General features: G+C 43.5%; 1 protein-coding gene across 5 annotated transcripts in view; it reads right to left on the reverse strand.

The window, feature by feature from the left end:
• Positions 1 to 19,594, reverse strand: part of DCTN1 (dynactin 1) — a 42,852-nt gene that overhangs the window by 18,100 nt on the left and 5,158 nt on the right. For 2 of the 5 annotated variants that reach the window (XM_006872411.1, XM_006872409.1), the window contains exons 1-4: positions 3,364 to 3,396; positions 1,316 to 1,561; positions 987 to 1,065; positions 751 to 785 (exon numbers count right to left, since the gene is read on the reverse strand). In XM_006872411.1, coding sequence (XP_006872473.1) covers positions 751 to 785; positions 987 to 1,065; positions 1,316 to 1,561; positions 3,364 to 3,396 — 393 coding nt within the window. Of the gene's footprint in view, positions 1 to 46; positions 68 to 750; positions 786 to 986; positions 1,066 to 1,315; positions 1,562 to 3,363; positions 3,715 to 19,594 lie in introns of those variants that run through there. The other 3 variants (XM_006872408.1, XM_006872410.1, XM_006872412.1) reach the window with 3 other exon arrangements.

Raw genomic sequence — 19,594 nt, forward strand, 5'->3', positions numbered from 1 at the left:
GGCTTATGGTCCCCACCCACCCAGACACAAATAGGAGACACACCACCTTCTTAGGCTTCATTCCCCGCTGCATGAGGAGTAGGAAAGTACAGAGTTAGAGGACAGATGCCACACTGTGCTAGCTGGCCAGACCTCGTGGGTTAAGACCAACTCATGCACACATAAGTGGGGGTACCCTGAGTGAGATGAAGGGTCCCTCAAGGATCACCTTCCAAGATGTCCACACATCTGGAACAGAGAGACTAGAGAGCCTGGCACCCCACCTCACACCCTGTGTGGCGCAGCAGAGGGAAGCTATGAAGGGTCCTCTGAGTGTACCCTAAAACATGTGATAGATGGCCTGGTCCCCTGCCATTCATTTGTGAACAGGAGAGCTCCTTCCCCCTCTAGCTCCTACCCTACTCCCAACCCCAAACCCTTAAGATCTTGTCACCCTTGGGTACTAAAATGTGGGAAGTTAGCATTACTACTGAGATCAGATCCATTCTTCCTAACACCTCTAGTCTCAGTCCCATTTGACCCTGAACTTCTGAACCCTAATAGAGTCTCCCTGCTACCACTTTTACTCTAGTCCTAAAGCAGCAACTCACAGCCAGAAAAGCTTCCTTCTCAAGGGGCTGAGAGACTAAAATGCAACCCAGTTCAGACTCACCTGCTGCTTCTCCCTGCCTAGGTCTCCAGACTCTTTTCTTCCTCCCTCCCCTCTCTTTCCCTCTCTATTACTCCGTGCTTCCACCCTCTACCACTTACCAATTTGCTGGTCTTTGCAGCTGCATCAGTTCCCTCTGTAGAAGGAAAACAGAAACAAAGTAATGTGTTTGTAGTAAAAGGTTGGGATAGAAAACATCATGAAAAGGTGGAGATAATATAAATAAGGGAACATGGGGAGACAGAAAATTCTCAGGATCCACTGTGGCTCCATGTTATTTGGAGAAGTCCTAGTGACTTGTGAATATGGGAAGGTAACTTCAGTGGGTCGTTGTTACCTCTTTTGAGGACCTTTGAGGCAGAAGAATCAGGTGTCTCTGGGGAAGTGGTATCTGCTCCATCTTCAAATACCTGGATCTGAGGCCACAGAACAGACTCAATAGAGCCAGATCAAGATTGGCTGTTATACAGGCCCCTCCCCAATCGCCAAACAAGCCTTAAGAATAGATCTCCAATCTTCCCTCCTTTTACCCAGAAGTTTAATGCCCATACCCAGGAAAAAGGAGCATCAACATAACAGCTGTATGTGCAACAGAGCATATACACATGAATGCATGTGCACACACACACTCTCATACACAAACACACACAGCAGCAGTGTGGTTACCTGGGATTGGCGCACAAAGATACCATGCCCTTCATCACATGTGAAGTACTTCCTGCCTTGGACAGTTCCATCATTCTTGCCCTTTGCTTCATCCAGGATCACCCCTACCCATTTGCCAGTGGCAAAGAGTGTGGCGCCAACGTAGGCCACAGTGCCTCGGTGGCCTTTTCCAATCACCTCCACACGAGAGCCCACTCGCAAAGGCCGGCCACTTGCCTCTGCACTCATCCTGCTGCCACTGGGAGTCTGAAAGGAACATATGTGCAAGCAGACACAGTTAAAGGCCTCAGGTCAAGAATGCCTTCCTAACACATAAGCAGTGTCCCAGCCAGAATTCTGCATTTAAAGACCAGAAGGTGCTCCCCTGAAACTCATTCTCAGAGTGAAATGGGCTCCCAAAACTTCCCTTTGAAAAATTCCTCCAGACCACATTGGAATCTGCTAAGATTTTTAAGTTTATATATGTTGTTGTTAAGTGCTGTCGAGTTGGTTCCGACCCATAGCGACCCTGTACAGAGTTTCCGAGGATGTAAATCTTTACAGAAGCAGAAAGCCTCATCTTTCTCCCACGGAGCGGATGATAGTTTCGAACCGCTGACCTTAAGGTTTGCAGCCCGATTCATAACCACTACGCCTAAATTTTATTAAAAAGTCAGAATTCATTGATAGATCTATGACTGCATCACTTGGCTGCTTTCTCAGGAGCACTGCCCCCAGTGAGAGGAATTAAACTCAAGCACATCATTCCATTTACACCACGCTGCTCACAACTAAGTGCTCCCTCTAAGGAGCCTGAACTGGGAAGGCAGGTTAAGTCAATAGGTGCCCTGATAAAATCCTGCTTCCCCCTCCACACTGTCACCTGTCTTTCCTGTACTTCAAACAACTCTCTTAAGCTTCTCCCTTTTGAAGTCACATAATATGCCTCCTTCCAGACAGACCTTCAAATCACCAGCACTCCTCCCTAACCAGACCGCCCCCCCTCCACACATCACCTCGACACTCCTGGATGCCTCACCTCAGCCCATTCAACTCCTTCTGCCTGACTGAGTTCTGTTTTAGCAACTCACTACCTCCTAGCTCTGGAGATCCTTCCCCTGTGCTATCTTTCTACAAGAGGTAACAGAAAGGCTAGGTAAATTGGGCACCTCAAGTCTGCCCCACACTCTGCCCAATGCTCCAAATGGATGGCTCATGACCCCATGGATGGACAAACTAACTAAAAGGCTGTCCTTGGAAAGCTCTCAGTTTCTGATACCTCTGTGATGACAGGACACAATATGAAATTAGGACCCAAATAGGTCCATGGGTGAGAAGAATCACACCTAGGCCATTTTTAGCAATAGCAGCTCCATCACCTGGAGCCTTGCAGCAAAGAGATGAATGAGGCATGAAGATGTGACCTCAAGGGCTCCCTGCTGATGCCTCAACTTGGCTTCTGAAGGGAGCCCTGTAAAAGGCAGGGAAGAGCCAGGGCACCTTCCAGCCCTGTCATTCCCAACTCCCTTTCCCAGAGAGCTCATCCAGGGAAGTGAGGATACAACTCCCAGGGGCTCCAGGCCCTAAGTCACACCTGGGACAGCAGGTGTCTCATGGATAATAAAAGGAACTGACAGTGACATCAAGGCTGGCTCCAGACTCAGAGACCCCCCCCACCTCACAGTCCCCTTAAGCCTCTCAGAGCCAGGTAGGTAGACACAACAGTAGGTACAGATTCAAGCTCAGCCAGAAGAAAGAGAGCAAGTGACAACAAAGAAGCTCTGAAGAAAGGCTTCACTGTAAGGCCATTCCAACCCACCTCCCCATTCCAAGTCCCCAAGATTGCCCGGCCCCCATCAGGAAACCCTGGCCTGAGGTCCAATTAGAGTCAAAGGCCAGCCTTAGCCAGTCCCCATTTAAGGCCCAACTTTGTCCAGCCTAACCCCATCCAGGCTGCAGGCTGTGAGTGTCCCAGCCTACCTCCCCAGCCCCCATAATGATGATGTTCACAGGCACCCAGGCCCTCTCCAGCAGCCCTCCCGGGCCCACCCCAGATCAGGGTCACTTACCCGACTATACACGTGCCTCTTGCTCTGGGCCATGTTGCTCACCTGGCTTCCACCCCCTCCCCCAGCTGGCCAGGGACCGAGAGAAAAGGCAGAAACCTAGGCAGGAGGGTCAGGGCTCCAGGCCGTCAGGGACAGACACAGGAGTCGTCAGGCCCAGCCCTCCCCAGTCCATGGGCCTCACACGGTGGCCCACCGGGATAGAAGCAGGGGCAGATATAGGGGTTTGAGGAGCAAGTCCCCTTTGCTGCCCGATGATTTCTGAACCCAGAGACACTGAATCCTGCTTGCCAGCTGAGGAGTCTCACTCTGCGCTAGTGCTGCTCTAGACTTGTCAGGACCATGCCAGCCTCTGGGTCCTAGTGCCCCCCTGCTTTTGCCTGAAACAGGGACCCAGGGTTAGGCCCCTACCACAGATTCTCAGCACTCACCCCCAGAGTACACTGTCCTAGGGCTAGGAGCACAGTCCTGACAGCTGCACCTAATCTGTACCCCTACACCATTACTGTCCCCACCATGCACACAAGCATCAAGCCACACGTTAGAAAGATCAGCTACCTAGAGCCTCCACACAGCCAATGTAAGTGTCTCTCCTTCTTTTCTGTTTCCTTCCCCCTCTTTAAACTCTAGGCTCAGGATGTGAATCCATCTGCACAGGGTCTAGATTTCTCTCTCAGGAGCCAGCGTGAGGAGAGGTAGCAATGGAGCAATTTCCTGCAAAGCTAGTCAAGTACTCCAGACCCCTCACACTAGCAAAGGTTGCCACATCACTCTTCCTCTATTCTAGATGCTCTACGAGGCCAGGCTCTGAACCCCAAGTGTACCGTGTTCAACTAGATGAATACAGGCAGGGAGCAAAAGGAGAGCCCCACCTTACCCTTATAGCCCCATTTTCCCTTTGATGCCTAGTATATAAGACCCTACTACTCTTTGTAACAAAAACAATGAGATTACTTGTTTTCTTTATTTCTGTATTTCATAAAATGTCTTTAATAATCATGCATTCCTGGTGTGACATTGTAGGATAAGCACTGGACTGTTAATCACAATGTTGATGGTTCAAACCCACCAGCTGCTTCTTGGAAACCCTATATAAGGTCACTATGAGTTGGAACTGACTCTATGACACAGAACAACTTCTGTAATAAATTTATATATATAAAAGACTATACATTCTAACAAGCAGACCAGCCTGGAACAGCTAGGGCAGCAGAAGATACATCTTCAAAGAAAGATCATCAGGAAACATACAAAAAAAAAAATGTCAGCATGACTGGCTACTACAAGAATAAGCAAGTTGTTTGCTGAGAAGCCATCAAGGCAAGCAATTAAATCTCTTCAGGTCAAATCTCCCTCTAAGACTGAAACTCAAAGGGAACAACATGAGCAGGCATGTAAGCTTGCTGGTTACCACATTGGTTTACTGGTGAGTGGAAGAGGGGGATAAGTAGGAATGAAGAAATGGTCTGAGTTCAACCACATTCCATAGACTCCCATTGACCTGGAGATGAGAGAGAGAAGAGGAAGGGTTGCTTGGTCCAAAGTGTGGTGAGACCTGGCCCATGGACAAGGACATAGTCACACAGGACTAGAGCTGAGAGTGAAGCATCCAGATGATATGAAGTATCCAGATGATATGAAGGGGAGATGCACAAGAACACCCAAACTTGTAGATAGTACCCATCTGGCCTAGCCTCGATGGATTGATAATGAGAACTCGACTAGAGGAAGATAAAAGAAAAAAAAAATTATAAAGGAAATGAGGGTAAATTGTTACAATCTGATGAACTTGACCTATACTCATGGATGTAGTAGCTCAAAATACCAACAGAGAGGGAAGGAGTCTTCACATTAAGTATCAATGCTATCCCTTCTGTATATAGGGTAGATGAGTACGGGCAACTTAAGAGACACTGGCTATCTAAAACGCGAGGGCAATAAAGGCATTAAGTGACTGGCTTACAACTTTTCAAGAGGGAGTTTAGTTTAAGAGTGTGCAGGAGAAGATAGAATCCCCACTGAATAGTTTTCATCTTGTCTAGATGGGTCTCAGGAAGAGAGATGGGGATACGATACATATGATTCAATAGTGAGTAACTGTTATCATGACTAATTGCAACTATCACAATTGTAAAGGTAGAAATTTTGTAACGAAAATGGGAGAGTCGTTAATATTATATTCCAGACACAAAGGACCCTAGGACCATAAAGGAAGAAGAGCACAAGTAGAATGTATCTAGAGAAGCAGCAACACCAGAGACGGAAGCAGAGATGGGGACATGGGGAGAAGGAGCAGCTGAGGACTCTAGATTCAGGGATTAGAGGGACTAAGAGCTAGCGGCTAGGAGGCAGGTTTATAGAATGTGCCCTTTGGTGGTTTAAATTATTATATATGCCTGAGTGGGTTTTTTTGTTTTGTTTTTTTTTTTAAAAAAAGAGCTAAAGTGAATAGAGAGAAATGTTGGTATCTGATGGTACATGGAGGGATTATAATCTTTGTAATGAAACAAAGTATATGATTTGTTGAATGTGAAACTGATGATCTGCCCTGTAAACTTTCACTCAATTCACAATAAAAACTTTAAAAAAATAAAGACTAAAAAAAAAAAGTGACTATGCATTCTAGTGAGAGGCCTCCAAAGGGCTATCACAAGGATACTACTTCATTCATTTACCCAACTATCATTTATGAATTCATGTGTCAGAGGCTAGGAACCAGCAAGCTATACATAGTCTTTGCCCCTAAATAGCAAACAAGTTGGCCTGGGTTCTGACCTATGACCCCACTAGGCAAGGTCTGAACCAGACCCCAGGCCCAGGGACACCTGTCTTTTCTACCCTGGTAGAACAGTGACTTACCTCCACTCCTTATCTAAGGCAGGCCTGCTAGTCCAATAGTAGAATACCTATAGTAGTAGAAGAGTCAGATATAATACCTTTCCAAATGCTCAAAGCTAGCCAATCCCCTAGGAAACTGCCTCTTTGGTCCCCTGCAAAGTCTCCATATTGCCCTCTCCCTTTTACCATTACACAGGAGGACAGAGCCAGGATTCCTTTAGCCCCATCAGATGGGCAAGATCCTTATAGCATGAACCTCACATGTCCATAGCACTGTACAGTCTAGACTAGACCCATCCAAACCAAGTCCACTGTAATTGAGTGGATTACGACTCACAGTGACCCTATACAGTGTTTCCAACACTTGAAATCTTTACTGGAGTAGCCAAACTCATCTTTCTCCTACAGAGTGACTGGTGGATTTGAATTGTTGACCTTATGGTTAGCAGCCTAATGCCTAACCCACAGTACCACCAGGGCTCCTTTTGCAGTCTACAGGGTACCTTAAAAAACACCTTGTAGTACACTGTAAGAGTGTCAGCTCTAAACTCTGGCTGCTCATGTTCATTCCTAGTTTCACCAGTCCCTACATCAACTTGGTCTAGTTACAGAACATCTCTGTGCCTCAATTTCCTCATCTGTCAACAGGGAGCAAGTTAACAAGATAACTCAGAGAGCTGCTGTTATGAAGATTAACTGAGACAATCCATTTAATATCCCCGACACACACCAAGAAAAACATAACAACAAATCTACTGCCGCTAATCAATTCCAACTCATAGCAACCCCATAAGACAGAGCAGAACTGTCCCAACAGGTTTCCAAGGCTGTAATCTTTATGGAAGCCCACTGCCACATCCTTCTCCCTCATAGTGGCTGAGCTCTTAACCACTGCGCCACCAAGGCTTCTACACTTTAGACGAAAACCAAAAAAACCCCACTGCTATCGTGTGGATTCCTACTCATAGTGACTCTACAGTTCAGAGTAGAACTGCTCCATAGGACTTCAGTAGCTTGAGAAGACAAAGCATTATAACGAAATGTGCAAATACTTGGAAAAAACAAAAGAAAAGAACACATTCAGCATTTCTCAAGGTGAAAGAACTGAAGACTTGAGTTGCAATATTGGAGGAATCTCTGGGCAAAATGGAGTCCTGGTGTGGTGCTATAGGATAAGCACTGGACTACACTGCTAACCACAAGGTCAGCTGTTCAAACCCACCAGTGGCTTGTTGGAAACTCTAAACAGGATCACTATGAGTTTGAACAGACAATGGGCAAAATATTGAAAGATGCAGAAAGCATCAAAAGAAGATGGAAGGTATACATAAAGTCACTGTACCAAAAAGAAATGGTCAATGTTCAACCATTTCAAGAGATAACACATGATCAAGAACCAATTGTACAGAATTAAGAAATCCAAGCATTGGCAACAAAAAAAAAAGGCTCCAGGAACAGATGGAATACAAATTGAAATCTTTCAAACTGATGAAGATACTCACTGGAGAGACTCACTCATCTATGCCAAGAAATTTGGAACACAGCTATCTGGCCAACCGATTGGAAGAGATCCATATTTGTGCCCATTCCTAAGAGAAGTGACCCAACGGAATGTAGAAACCATCAAACAATATCATTAATATCACATGCAAGTAAAATTTTGTTGAAGATAATTCAAAAACAACTGCCATAGTACATCAACAGAGAACTGTCAGAAATTCAAGCTAGATTTAGAAGAGGGATATCACTGCTGACATCACATGTATCTTGACTGAAAACAGAGAATACCAGAAAGATGCTTACTTGTGCTTCAGTGACTGCATGGATCATGACAATGTGTGGATAACATTGTAAAGAATAGGTATTCCAGAACACTTAATTACGTTCATGAGAAATCTGTACATAGATTAAGAGGCAGTTGTTCAAATAGAACAAGGGGATACTGAATGGTTTAAAATCAGGAAAGGCGTGCACTAGGGTTGTATTCTTCACCATACTTACTCAATCTGTATGGTGAACAAATAACCCAAGAAGCTGTATTATATAAAGAACATGGCATCATAATTGGAGAAAATTCATTAACAACCTGTGATATGCAGATGATACAACCTTGCTTGCTGGAAGCCAAGAGGACTTAAAATATTTAATGATCAAAATCTAAGACTACAATCTTTAGTATGGATTGCAGCTCAATGTAAATAAAACAAAAATCTTCACAACTGGGCTTGATGATCAAAACTCGACTAAAAGGAAATAAAGCAATTTGATACAGGAAGCAAGTGTAATTACTACAATTTAATGAACTTCACTTTATCTTATAGATGCTGAAGCACAAAATACCATCTGAGAGGGAAGGAGTCTTCAAATCAAGGATCAAGCATATTCCCTCAGTACACAGGGTTGATAGGGGTGGGCAACTCAGACATCACTAGGAGCCCAAGGCTACCTAAAATGGCAGGGGGCAGGGAGGAGACTATAAAAGCATGGTAGCTGGCTTACAAGTTTTCACATGGGAGTTTAGTTTCAGAGCAGGGGAACTGAATAGTTTACATCTTGTCTAGATCAGTCAGGTGAAAGAGATGGGATAGGATTCTTTTGATTTAATAGTCAGTAATTGTTATCATGGAGTCCTGGTGTGGTGCTGTGGGTTAATGCGCCAGACTACAAAGCTGTTTGAACTGCAAGATCAGCAGTTCAAGCTCACCAGCTACTCCTCGGAAATCCTACACAGGGTCGCTATGGGTCAATTTGACGGCTCTTAACAACAACAATTGTTATCAAGACTAACTGTGATTGTCACAATTGTAAAGGTAGAAGATGTGTAACAAAAAGGGGGGGAATAGTTAATCTTACATTCTAGGAACAGAGGACCCTAGGACCAGCAAGAGGAAAGAGCATGAGCAGAACATGGGATCCTAACCAGAGAGGCTAGCACACACGGAGGCAAAGGCGATGGCATGGAGAAGATAGAGCAGCTGAGGACTCTAGATGCATGGAAAAGAGTAAGACTGTGTGCTGATGGGCAGCGGTTGATTTGAAAAATGTGTCCTTTGGTTATTAAATTATTTTATATATATATATATTTTTTCTTTTTTAAAGAATGAATTGGGGGGGAAATATTCACAACTGGTCCAATAAATCACATTATGATAAATGGATAAAACAATGAAGTTGTACTACTAAGATAGAAGATCAAGTACAAAAAAGGATAAAAAAAATATGAAGAAGGTCTAAGATTCATGTTGGACAACATGAAGAGGAATAACTTAAGAATTACTGGCATTCCGGAACAGGAAGAATCACATAAGTCCACAGAGGAGATAGTTGAAGAGCTTTTGGAAGAAAATTTCCTAACATCCTGAAAAGCAAAAAGATAAGCATTCAAGAAGCTCAACGAACCCCAGGAAGGATAGACCCTAAAAGAAAATCACCACCAAGACACATAATAATCAAGCTCTCCAAAATCAAAGATAAGGACAGAATCATGAAAGCAGCTAAGGAAAAGAGAAGTGTAACATACAAAGGCAAGCAAATCAGATTAAGCTCAGATTTCTCAACAGAAACCATGCAGGGGGGAAGGCAATGGGGAGACATATAAAACCCTAAAAGAAAAAACTTCCAACCAAGAATCCTCTACCCAGCAAAACTGTCAAGCAAATATGATGGCGTAATCAAAACATTCCAGGATAAACAGAAGCCAAGGGATTTTGCCAAAGCCAACCCTGTTATGAAAGACATCCTAAAGGAAGTTCTGTGGACTGAGAACCAACAAGAACAGGCAACAACCAGAGAATGACATACGTGGCAGCATCACTCTGAACTCAATCAACAAATTGAAGAATCAAGAACAGAATAAAATAATAAGTACAGAGGATCTGGGAGGTCAGTCTATGACCAAAACAATTACAATGTTAAAGAAGGTAAACACAGAGGAGCAGAGATCCAGGTGGTGAGAAGGTCAGGTAGATTACAGGATAAAATAGACTGTCTTAAATTGAGGGAAGAGTTAAATGGGATATAAGGTAACCACAATAGTCGGGTTTGGGGTGGGGGGTTTAGTTCGGGTGTTGGGGAGGGCAATACAAGAAGGGGGCTGGAGGTGGAAGAACAAGATAGACAGGGGAACACTGAGACACATTTACATGGCTAAGTGGGACAGAGGTTAAAAGTGATGCATGCTCAACTATGGAACAACAGGGCTCTGTGATACAGACATCTAGGCATAGTCTGAAGAGGGGAAATAATACTAAGATGCCTAACTGTCTTATGAATCTTGGTTTCCCTTGCCTACTGTTGTAAAATAGACACTTGAGTGGGATAGAAAGGAATGTCTGGAAACATGATTACAGAAAACTTGTAAGCCCATTTTCAGCCTATAACTGACTGGAATACCTAAAAGGGGTTCTAGAACTTGCCCAGTGAAATAGGGTTCATGCAAAGACTCTGCTATAGAACCTTAAGTGGATCCTGAGTCCCATCCAGAAACTTATGAGGTGGGACAGTTCCACTAGCAAGGACAAGCAGACCAGCCTGGAACAGCTAGAGCAACAAAAGATACATCTTCAAAGAAAGATCATCAGGAAACATATAAAACAAAAATGTTAGCATGACTGACTACTACAAGAATAAGCAATCTGTTTGCCGGGAAGCCATCAAGTCAAGCAATCAAGTTCCTTCAGGACAAACTCCCCTCTTAATACTGAAACTCAAAGAGAACGACACATGAACAGGCATGTAAGCTTGCTGGCAACCACACTGGTCTACTGGTGAGTAGAAGAGGAGGAAAGGCAGCAATGAAGAAATGGGCTGAGTTCAACCACAGTCCATTGACTCCCGTTGACCTGGAGATGAGAGAGAGAAAAGGAAGGGCTGGTTGGTCCAAAGTGTGGTGAGACCTAGGGACACTTGAGTCCATGGACAAGGACATAGCCACAGAGGGCTAGAGCTGAGTGAAGCATCCAGCTGATATGGAGTGAGGGGAGATGCAAAAGAACACCCAAACTTGCAGACAGTACCCATTTGACCTAGCCTCGATGGCTTAATAATCAGAACTTGACTAGAGGAAGATTACAAAAAAAATATTTTTTGATAAAGGGAACACAGGTAAATTGCTACAATTTGATGAACCTGGCCTATACTCATGAAGGTAGTAACTCAAAATACCAACAGAGAGGGGAAAAGTCTTCACATCAACTATCAATGCTATTCCCTCTGTACACAGAGTAAATAGGGATGGGCAACTTAGACATTGGTTACCTAAAATGAGGGTGTGATAAAGGCATGAAGTGACTGGCTTACAAGGTTTCAAGAAGAAGTACAGTTTAAGAGTGTGGGGGTGGGGGTGGGGGGAGAAAGAGACCTCACTGAATAGATTTCATCTTGTCTGGATGGGTCTGGTGAAAAGAGATGGGCTAAGACTCATATGATTCAATAGTGAATCACTGTCATCATGACTAATTACAACTGTCACAATTGTAAAAGTAGAAGTTTTGTAACAAAAACAGGAGAGTGGTTAACTTACAGTCCAGAAATGGAGGACCCCAGGACCATCAAGGGACAAGTAGAATGCACAAACAGAATGCGTGACCTTATCCAGAGAAATTGCAGTCCAGAGATGGAAGCAGAGATGGAATCATAGAGAGGGGGAGCGGCTGAGGACTCTAGATTAATGGGAAGAGAGGTTCTAAGAGCTGGTGGCCAGGAGGCTGACTTGCAGAATGTACCCTTTAGAGGTGTAAATTATTATATATGCCTGAGTGTTGTTGATTTAACAACAACAAAAAAGCTAAAGTGAATAGATAGAAATACTGTTAACTGATAGTACATGAGGGGATTAATTCACAATAAAAACTTTAAAAAAAAAAAACACCAAACAAACACTGAAGTTGTCAAAGACTTAATTTTGCCCAGATCCATAATCAACACTCATGGAAGCAACAGTTAAGAAATCAAATAACGTATTGCATTAGGTAAATCTGCTGAGCAAGACCTCTTTGTAGTGTTCAAGAGCACACATATCAGCTTGAGGACCAAGGTGGGCCTGACTCAAGCCATGATATTTTCAATAGCCTCATATGAATGTGAAAGTTGGACAATGAATGAGGAAAACTGCCAAGGAATTGATGCATTTGAGTCATGGTACTGGAGGAAAATGTTGACAGTACCATGGACTGCCAGAAGGAAAAACAGATCTGTCTTGGAAGAGGTGCAGTCAGAATGCTCTTTAGAAGCCAGGATGGTGAGAATTCATCTCTCATACTTCACACATGTTATCAGAAGGGTCCAGTCCCTGAAGAAGGACATCACACTTTGTAAAGTAGAGTGTCAGTAAAAAAGATAAAGACCCCCAAAGAGATGGTTGGATACAGTGGCTTGAGAAATGGACTCATGCATAACACAACTGTGAGGATGGTACAGGGCTGAGCAGTGTTTCATTATGTTGTGTTGAGTCAGAACCAACTCGATGGCACATAACAACAACATCATATCTGGACATCACGATCACCTGTTGGAGAGGGAGGCCAGGATGAGCATGCTGACAAAGAAACTGAGGCTAACTGAGCAACTTCTGTGAAGTTACATAGAAGGTAAGGAGAAAGTCAAAACTGGACCCAAAGCCTGAATTGGAGCTCTCCATACTCTCTGTTCCCTTCACAATTACTACACATGCCAATAAGCTGCCACGGTCATACTCCTTTCTCTAGACCATACCATCTTCAAAGATCCAAAAGAGCTCAGAGCTAACAGTGTTATAGTTCACAATAGGTATATATATGTGGGGGCTTCAAAAAGTCCATGGAGGCTTAAAAGCTTTCAAGAGGGAGCCTAGTTCTAAAGGGTGTGGGGGAAGGTAGAATCTCCACTGAGTGGTTTCCAATCTGTCTGGACAGGGCTGATGAAAGGAGATGGGGATAACACTCTTGTGGTTCAACAGTGAATAATTGTGAGGGTTGGAAATGTAAAGGGTAGACGTTATATAAGAAAAGGAGAGGAGTGGTTGATTTTGCAGTCCAGGAGTGGAGGTCCCTGGGACCATCAAGGGAGAAGAGCAGAGTGGGGGACCCTACCCAGAGAGGCAGGGACGCCAGACATGGAAGCAGAGACAACGACATGGAAAGATGGAGCAGCTGGGGACTCTGGACTCAGGGAGGGAGAGGGTCTGTGTGCTGACGGCCGGGTGGGAAGGTTTGCGGGGTGTACCCTTTTGGTTGTTTGATGATGCATGGAGGGGAATGTAATCATTGCAATGAAATGAAATATGATAAAATGAATGTAAAGCTAATGTTCTCCCATGTAAACTATCACATAATTCACACAAAAAAAACTTAAAAAAAAAAATTTCATGGAGCTTTTCTCCACCATTGTGTAAGTGTGGTTGCCTTCCATCTTCGCTGTATCTTCTTATTAAGACTTTCAGGATAAAGAGATTCCTGGCCAAGAAACAACTGTAAAGCTGTTCCATTCCCCAATGGATTCAAATGAGAACTGATAAAAAAAAAATCAGGTACAAACCCAAGAGGAATCACTGGGAGAAGAACCAAGCTGGGTTTATAAGGAATTACACAAATGATAGCACACATAGTTTACCTAGGTTCACCTGCATTCTATCACATGAAGTTTAAAATTTCACCATGATCTGATCAATTGAGCATGTACTGGAAAACTTCTGGTTTCTTCCTTTGTTTTTATGCTTCTGCATTACAAGGTTGACAAATTAATAAATATGTGTGAGACGTTTGGTTTAAAATAAACAAAAGAAAGTTTATGGAAAAATTCCATTATCTTTTAATTCTATTTCTCCATGAACTTTCTGAAACTCCTTTGCATATTCTCAGATATACATAAGTCTTGGTGGCTGTTTCCCATCCTATAAATCAGAAATAATATTTGTCATCTCTACATTAGTATTATAAGGTTTAAATACGATAAAGCATACAAAAGAGAAGCTATAGAACTGCAGAGAATTACTACCTGACAAGATACTAGATGGTATCTAGACAGTAAGTAAGCAGGCATAAGAAAGGTGAACTAGAAGAGTACCTGAGTGTACTCTGAATTATGAGTTGTTTTTTGGATATGCAGAGAGGAAAGACCCACAATACTTTGTAAGCTCTGAATACTTATTAGTAAATATAGAAAATAACTTTGCTTGACTAGGAAATATCAAAGAAGAGTTTAGCTGAAGTGAAGACTTCTAGATCAGTTCTTCTACCAAACTACAAGCCTATCGAAACCAAGCCCATGCCTTTTCCTCTTTATGATCCCATGGCCTTCAGCTCATGGCATTAAATATTTTATTGAATAAATAAACACAGTAATCTTGAAATGGATAGGCAGGGACTTTTAAAATCAGGCAAGGACAGATGCACTTGATCCAATAACAGGAAGCCAGTCTAGTTCCTGAGCAAGAGCCTGGCATAATGAAAGTTATTTCAGGAAGATCAAACTGGTGGCACATGCAGGATGGAGTGAAGGCAGGAGCAACTTGGCCAAGGCAGTGTTAACAATGCAAAGGCTACTGCCACAACAGGAACAAGGTAAGCATGGTCTGAACCAGGGCCATGAGAGAGAGAGAGATCAGAAGAATGAACCAGGGCCTATTTAGAGATGGTATCGAAAAATGCAATGCAAAGGCCCTCTCAATAGTCAGACACCGGGTAGCAGTCCTCTCTCTGGCTCCAGAGACAGGCAGACCATCTCCCCACCTGTATAACCCTGGACAAGATATTTAACTTTCTTAGCCCCAGTTACCTTGACTGCAAAAAGGGGGTCACAATACGTGTCTCATAGGGGCACTGTGAGGATTAAATAAGTAAAGCACAGTACCTGCACAGAGTTATGACAGAGTTTCAAACGGGTTCATTGCAGTTCACTTCCTGATGAAACTATGTCTTTCCACCCCAGATATTTTGTTGTTAAGTGCTGTCTTCTAGTTGGTTCTGACTCACAGCAACCCTATATAGGATTTCTGAGGAGCAGCTGGTGGATTTGAATCACCAATGGTTCAGACATTGCAGTCTAGTGCTTATCCTATAGCTCCTAAAGCACCACACCAAACTCCTCTAGATAGACTGAATCAAATCTACATTTTAATAAGATCCCCAAGTGACTATTACTCACACGAAGGGGCTTCAAAACGTTTGTGGGAAAATTCCATTATCTTTCAATTCCATTTTTGCACAAACTTTTAGAAGCCCCCTCAAACATAATAATCACCTAGGGATCTTGTTAAAATGTAGACACTGATTCATTTTATTTGGGCTGGAAATTCTCAACACAAAGCAAACAAGAATGAACTAGTTGGAAACCCTGGTATGCACTCAACAATGGTAACTATCATCTTCACCATTGAGAAGGTATAACAATGATGACTAGGAACTCAAATGTTTCCTGGGTGAATGAATAGATGAATAAGCAAATGAATGAATAAATAAACGACTACATGGAGAGTCTGAACCTGGGTAACGGAAGGATGATTGTAGACATTAACAGATTTGAAGAAAAACTAGAAAAGGAAACTATGTTAGGAGAGAGAAAAGAAATTTTATTTTTAGATCAGTCTCTGGGCCATATTTAACTGTACACTAAAACATGTAATTCACAACCTCCCTCGCAAACAAAACTAACACAGACAACACATATTCCATTACCTCCATTTTATAGGGGGATTGAACAGTCTCAGAAGCTAAAAGACTTGCCCAGGTCTCAAATGGCAGGGAGCACATCTGACTTTGTACACACAAGTTGGGTGCTCCTTCCACAGCACTCTGAGCCCCAGTCAGCGTCACATCAAACAATCTTGAGTTACCTGTCCCCTCAGTCAAGGAAGAGAGACATACTCCCTGGATTTCTACTCCAATTTCCCCCCTTAATGATATTTAAATGATAAATGTCTAGGAATGAGGGAGTAGGGAATCTGTGTCTGGTAAACAGATTACCAATGACCTTGGGAGAAATTTTCAGACAAGGACAAGGCAGTGAACATATTGTTGGGAATTAAAAAGGAATTGAAGGAGCTCTGTTAGCGTAGTGGTTACGAATCGGGCTGCAAACCTCAGGGTCAGCAGTTCGAAACTATCAGCTGTTCCGTGGGAAAAAGATGAGGCTTTCTGCTCCCGTAAAGATTTGCAGCCTCAGAAACCCTGTACAGGGTCGCTATGAGTCAGAACTGACTCTAGGGCACATAACAACAAAGAGGAATTGAGAAGGCAAAGTCTTGTTGGCACCCAGCCAGCACATTTTCTGCCTTGCTTTGAATGGTTTACCAGCATCCTTTAATCCCTACACCTTCTCTTATCTTACCTCACTGAACCTTAAACCTGGGATAGCCCAACTGTTTGTCTGTTCTTCTTGATTCCTCTCCTGGAGGCAGGCTGACAGCACAGTCTATACCCTTGAATTACACTGCATTGTTGTTGTTATTAAGTGCTGTTGAGTCGGTTCCGACCCATACTGACCCTGTATAGGGTCTCTGAGGAGCAACTGGTAAGCTTGAACTGCCAACTTTGATAGGCATTGGATAAAAGAGACTTGGTGGTGCAACAGTTAAGTGCTGTGCAGCTAGCTGAAAGGTCGGCAGCTCAAACCCACCCAGAAAAGACCTGGCGACCTGCTCCCAGAAAGATTACAGCCTAGGAAGTCCTAAGCATCATTTCTACCCTGTCATGTGGGATTACTACTGAGTCAAAATCTACAGGGCACCTAACAATAGGCATTGAGTATATGGTAGTTTGACTGCAAAGAGATAAAAAAAAAAGAACCACAAACACAATTTTAATTTGAGGGTATGACACAATCTAGATTTTCTTAAGACTAAGGCAAAGGTGCTCTAGTAGCGTAGTGGTTACGAATTGGGCTGTGAACCTTAAGGTCAGCAGTTCAAAACTACCAGCTGTTCCAAGGGAGAAAGATGAGGCGTTCTTCTCCCGTAAAAGTTTACAGCCTCGGAAACCCTGTACAGGGTCGCTATGAGTCGGAACCAACTCCATGGCACATAACAACAACAACAACAAAGGCAAAGGTTTAAGGAGCTCTGGTAGCATAGTGGTTACGAATCGGGCTGCAAGCCGCAAGGTCAACAGTTCGAAACTGCCAGCTGTTCCGTGGGAGAAAGATGAGGCTTTCTGCTCCCATAAAGATTTATAGCCTTGGAAACCCTGTACAAGGTTGCTATGAATTGGAACCGACTCCACAGCACATAACAACAACAAGGCAAAGGTGTACAACTTTGAAAGCACTAGTAGGGAACGGATAAGTATGGATATTAAGCCCTTTGTTGTTGTTAAGTGTCACTGAGTTGGTTCAGACTCATAGCGACACTGCATAGGGTTTCTGAGGAGTTGCTGGTGGATTTGAACTACTGACCTTATGGTTAGCAGTCCAGTGCTTATCCTAAGGGCCACAGCAGAACTCCATTAAACCCTTTAAGAGTCAGAAAAGGAGAGTCTGCTTACTGAGCTGAGAATGGTGATGAGGAAGTTGGAAGGCTGGGTTCCAGATACCCACAGGAACCCAGACAAAAGACACATGTTCCTAGGTCACACTCCTATATCTGCCTTACAGATCCCATACAGAAAGTAAAAAGACTTAAATGGATGTCGTCCACCTCACTGGCTTATTCCCAAAAGTGTCTGTGGCCCCTTCCCAATCTGAACACAATCCAAGGCTCTCTTTAACAGAAACAACAAGATGGCTTACTACCCTGTCCGATGCCCCAACCCCACCCTGAAATACCCAGAGATTTCCAGGGCCATTCACAAAGGACCCAGACCTCCAAGATGCACAGGAGGGGAAGATGTACCATTCATAAAAGCACTCCTGCGGAGAGGCAATGGACATGCAGCACAATGCTCAAGAACTGAACCCAGCCCAGTACTAGCAGGAGTCCCACTTAACAGCCTGTTTGAAGTTCTCCTGAATCAATCAGCATGTCCTGGCACTAGGACCCTGCAGACAGGGGAGCCTGAGCCTGCGCTCTAAAGAGAGAGATGCACCATTTCACAACTTCAGCAAACGCCAAAGCAACCACCTAAAGCAACAGCCACCTCGACTCTGCTTTTTGAACAGTTCACCAGTCACTCCCCAGCAGAGCATTGTGTCTGTACTCTTCTTAAACCTACGTCATCATCTGATCATAATAGAAATCAATCTCCTCAAGCCACCATGCAAAGGCGTATCCATGGCAACCACCAAAGGAAGGACACAGAAATGATGCTCCAGTGGCTGCAGCAAGAAAAGGTAAGTCCCTTTCCCTTCTATCCACACCATCCCACCACTCTCTTGTCTTTCACTCAAATCATGTGTGTACCATACCTGCAAATTCTACTTGTCACACCAACTGGGAAAACACAAAGATGAGTATGTTAATTTAATAACCATTATGATTATTATGCAAGGTTATATAAGTCTCATAAACGAGTAGCAGGGAAAAAACAACTCTCTTTTGCTAGACGATAGGGATGGGGACAAGGTTTTTCTTGTTATTGTTAACCACCTCAGGTGACAGTCTCAAGCCAGCAGAACCTGACAAATCACTACCAGTCAGTTAGTTGTCTTCCTAGTCAGTGCTGGAGAGACCACTCAGGATTTCAGACACAGTTGCAAAAAGCTGGCAAAAACAATGACCTCACTGCCCTGCAAACCCATGCCATTATCAGACCCACCGACTGACATGGTGAGACTCCCTTCTTAGCAGCACTAAACTCGTCTTTTAGTATCCAGAAATTAGGAGTTGAAATTACATTTCTGCCTTCTCTGATGTCTCTAGGGGAGAATGTCATTTCTACTGAGGCAACAAGAGTCATCAAACACAAGTTCAGCTAAGCCTAAATAATCTTACATGCCTCAATTTCCTCTTTGTAAAATAGGCACAATACCATTACCTTTCTAACAGGGTTGTTGAAAAAAAATCATGTGGAGAAAAAGCATTTAGAACAGTGCCTAGTATGAAGTGCTCAATATATGTTAGTGTTACTGTGGGGAGGTGTGTTACAAAGCCCACAGTGCAGTATTTAACTTCAGATGGGGACTCAATAGCGTCTCTCAAGGCTGCTTTTTCCCTTTCCTCAGGGCACTTGTTCCAAGTTTCCTTGACAACTTTCACATCCCTATTCCTGCCCATGCCTACACTCACGCCCCAACCCCTCAGCAGATAACCTTGTGGAAAAAGAAAATTGAGCCTTTTAGTAAGAATTCCTTGGCAAATTCAGATATATCCACATCTGTTATTGCCTCTTTCTTCCTACTTGAAAAGAGTTGGGGTCCATTCTTCTCGAGCCAACCCTCCATCTTCCTCTGAAGATCTAATTAAGCAGCTTTCTTTTCCTTGTGCCTTCAACTGTACCCTTCTAGTGGCTCTTACACATCATACAATAACCATGCTCAAAACACTTCTGTC

This window comes from Chrysochloris asiatica, unplaced genomic scaffold, assembly GCF_000296735.1.
Source record: "Chrysochloris asiatica unplaced genomic scaffold, ChrAsi1.0 scaffold00197, whole genome shotgun sequence".
Lineage (NCBI taxonomy): Eukaryota > Metazoa > Chordata > Mammalia > Afrosoricida > Chrysochloridae > Chrysochloris > Chrysochloris asiatica.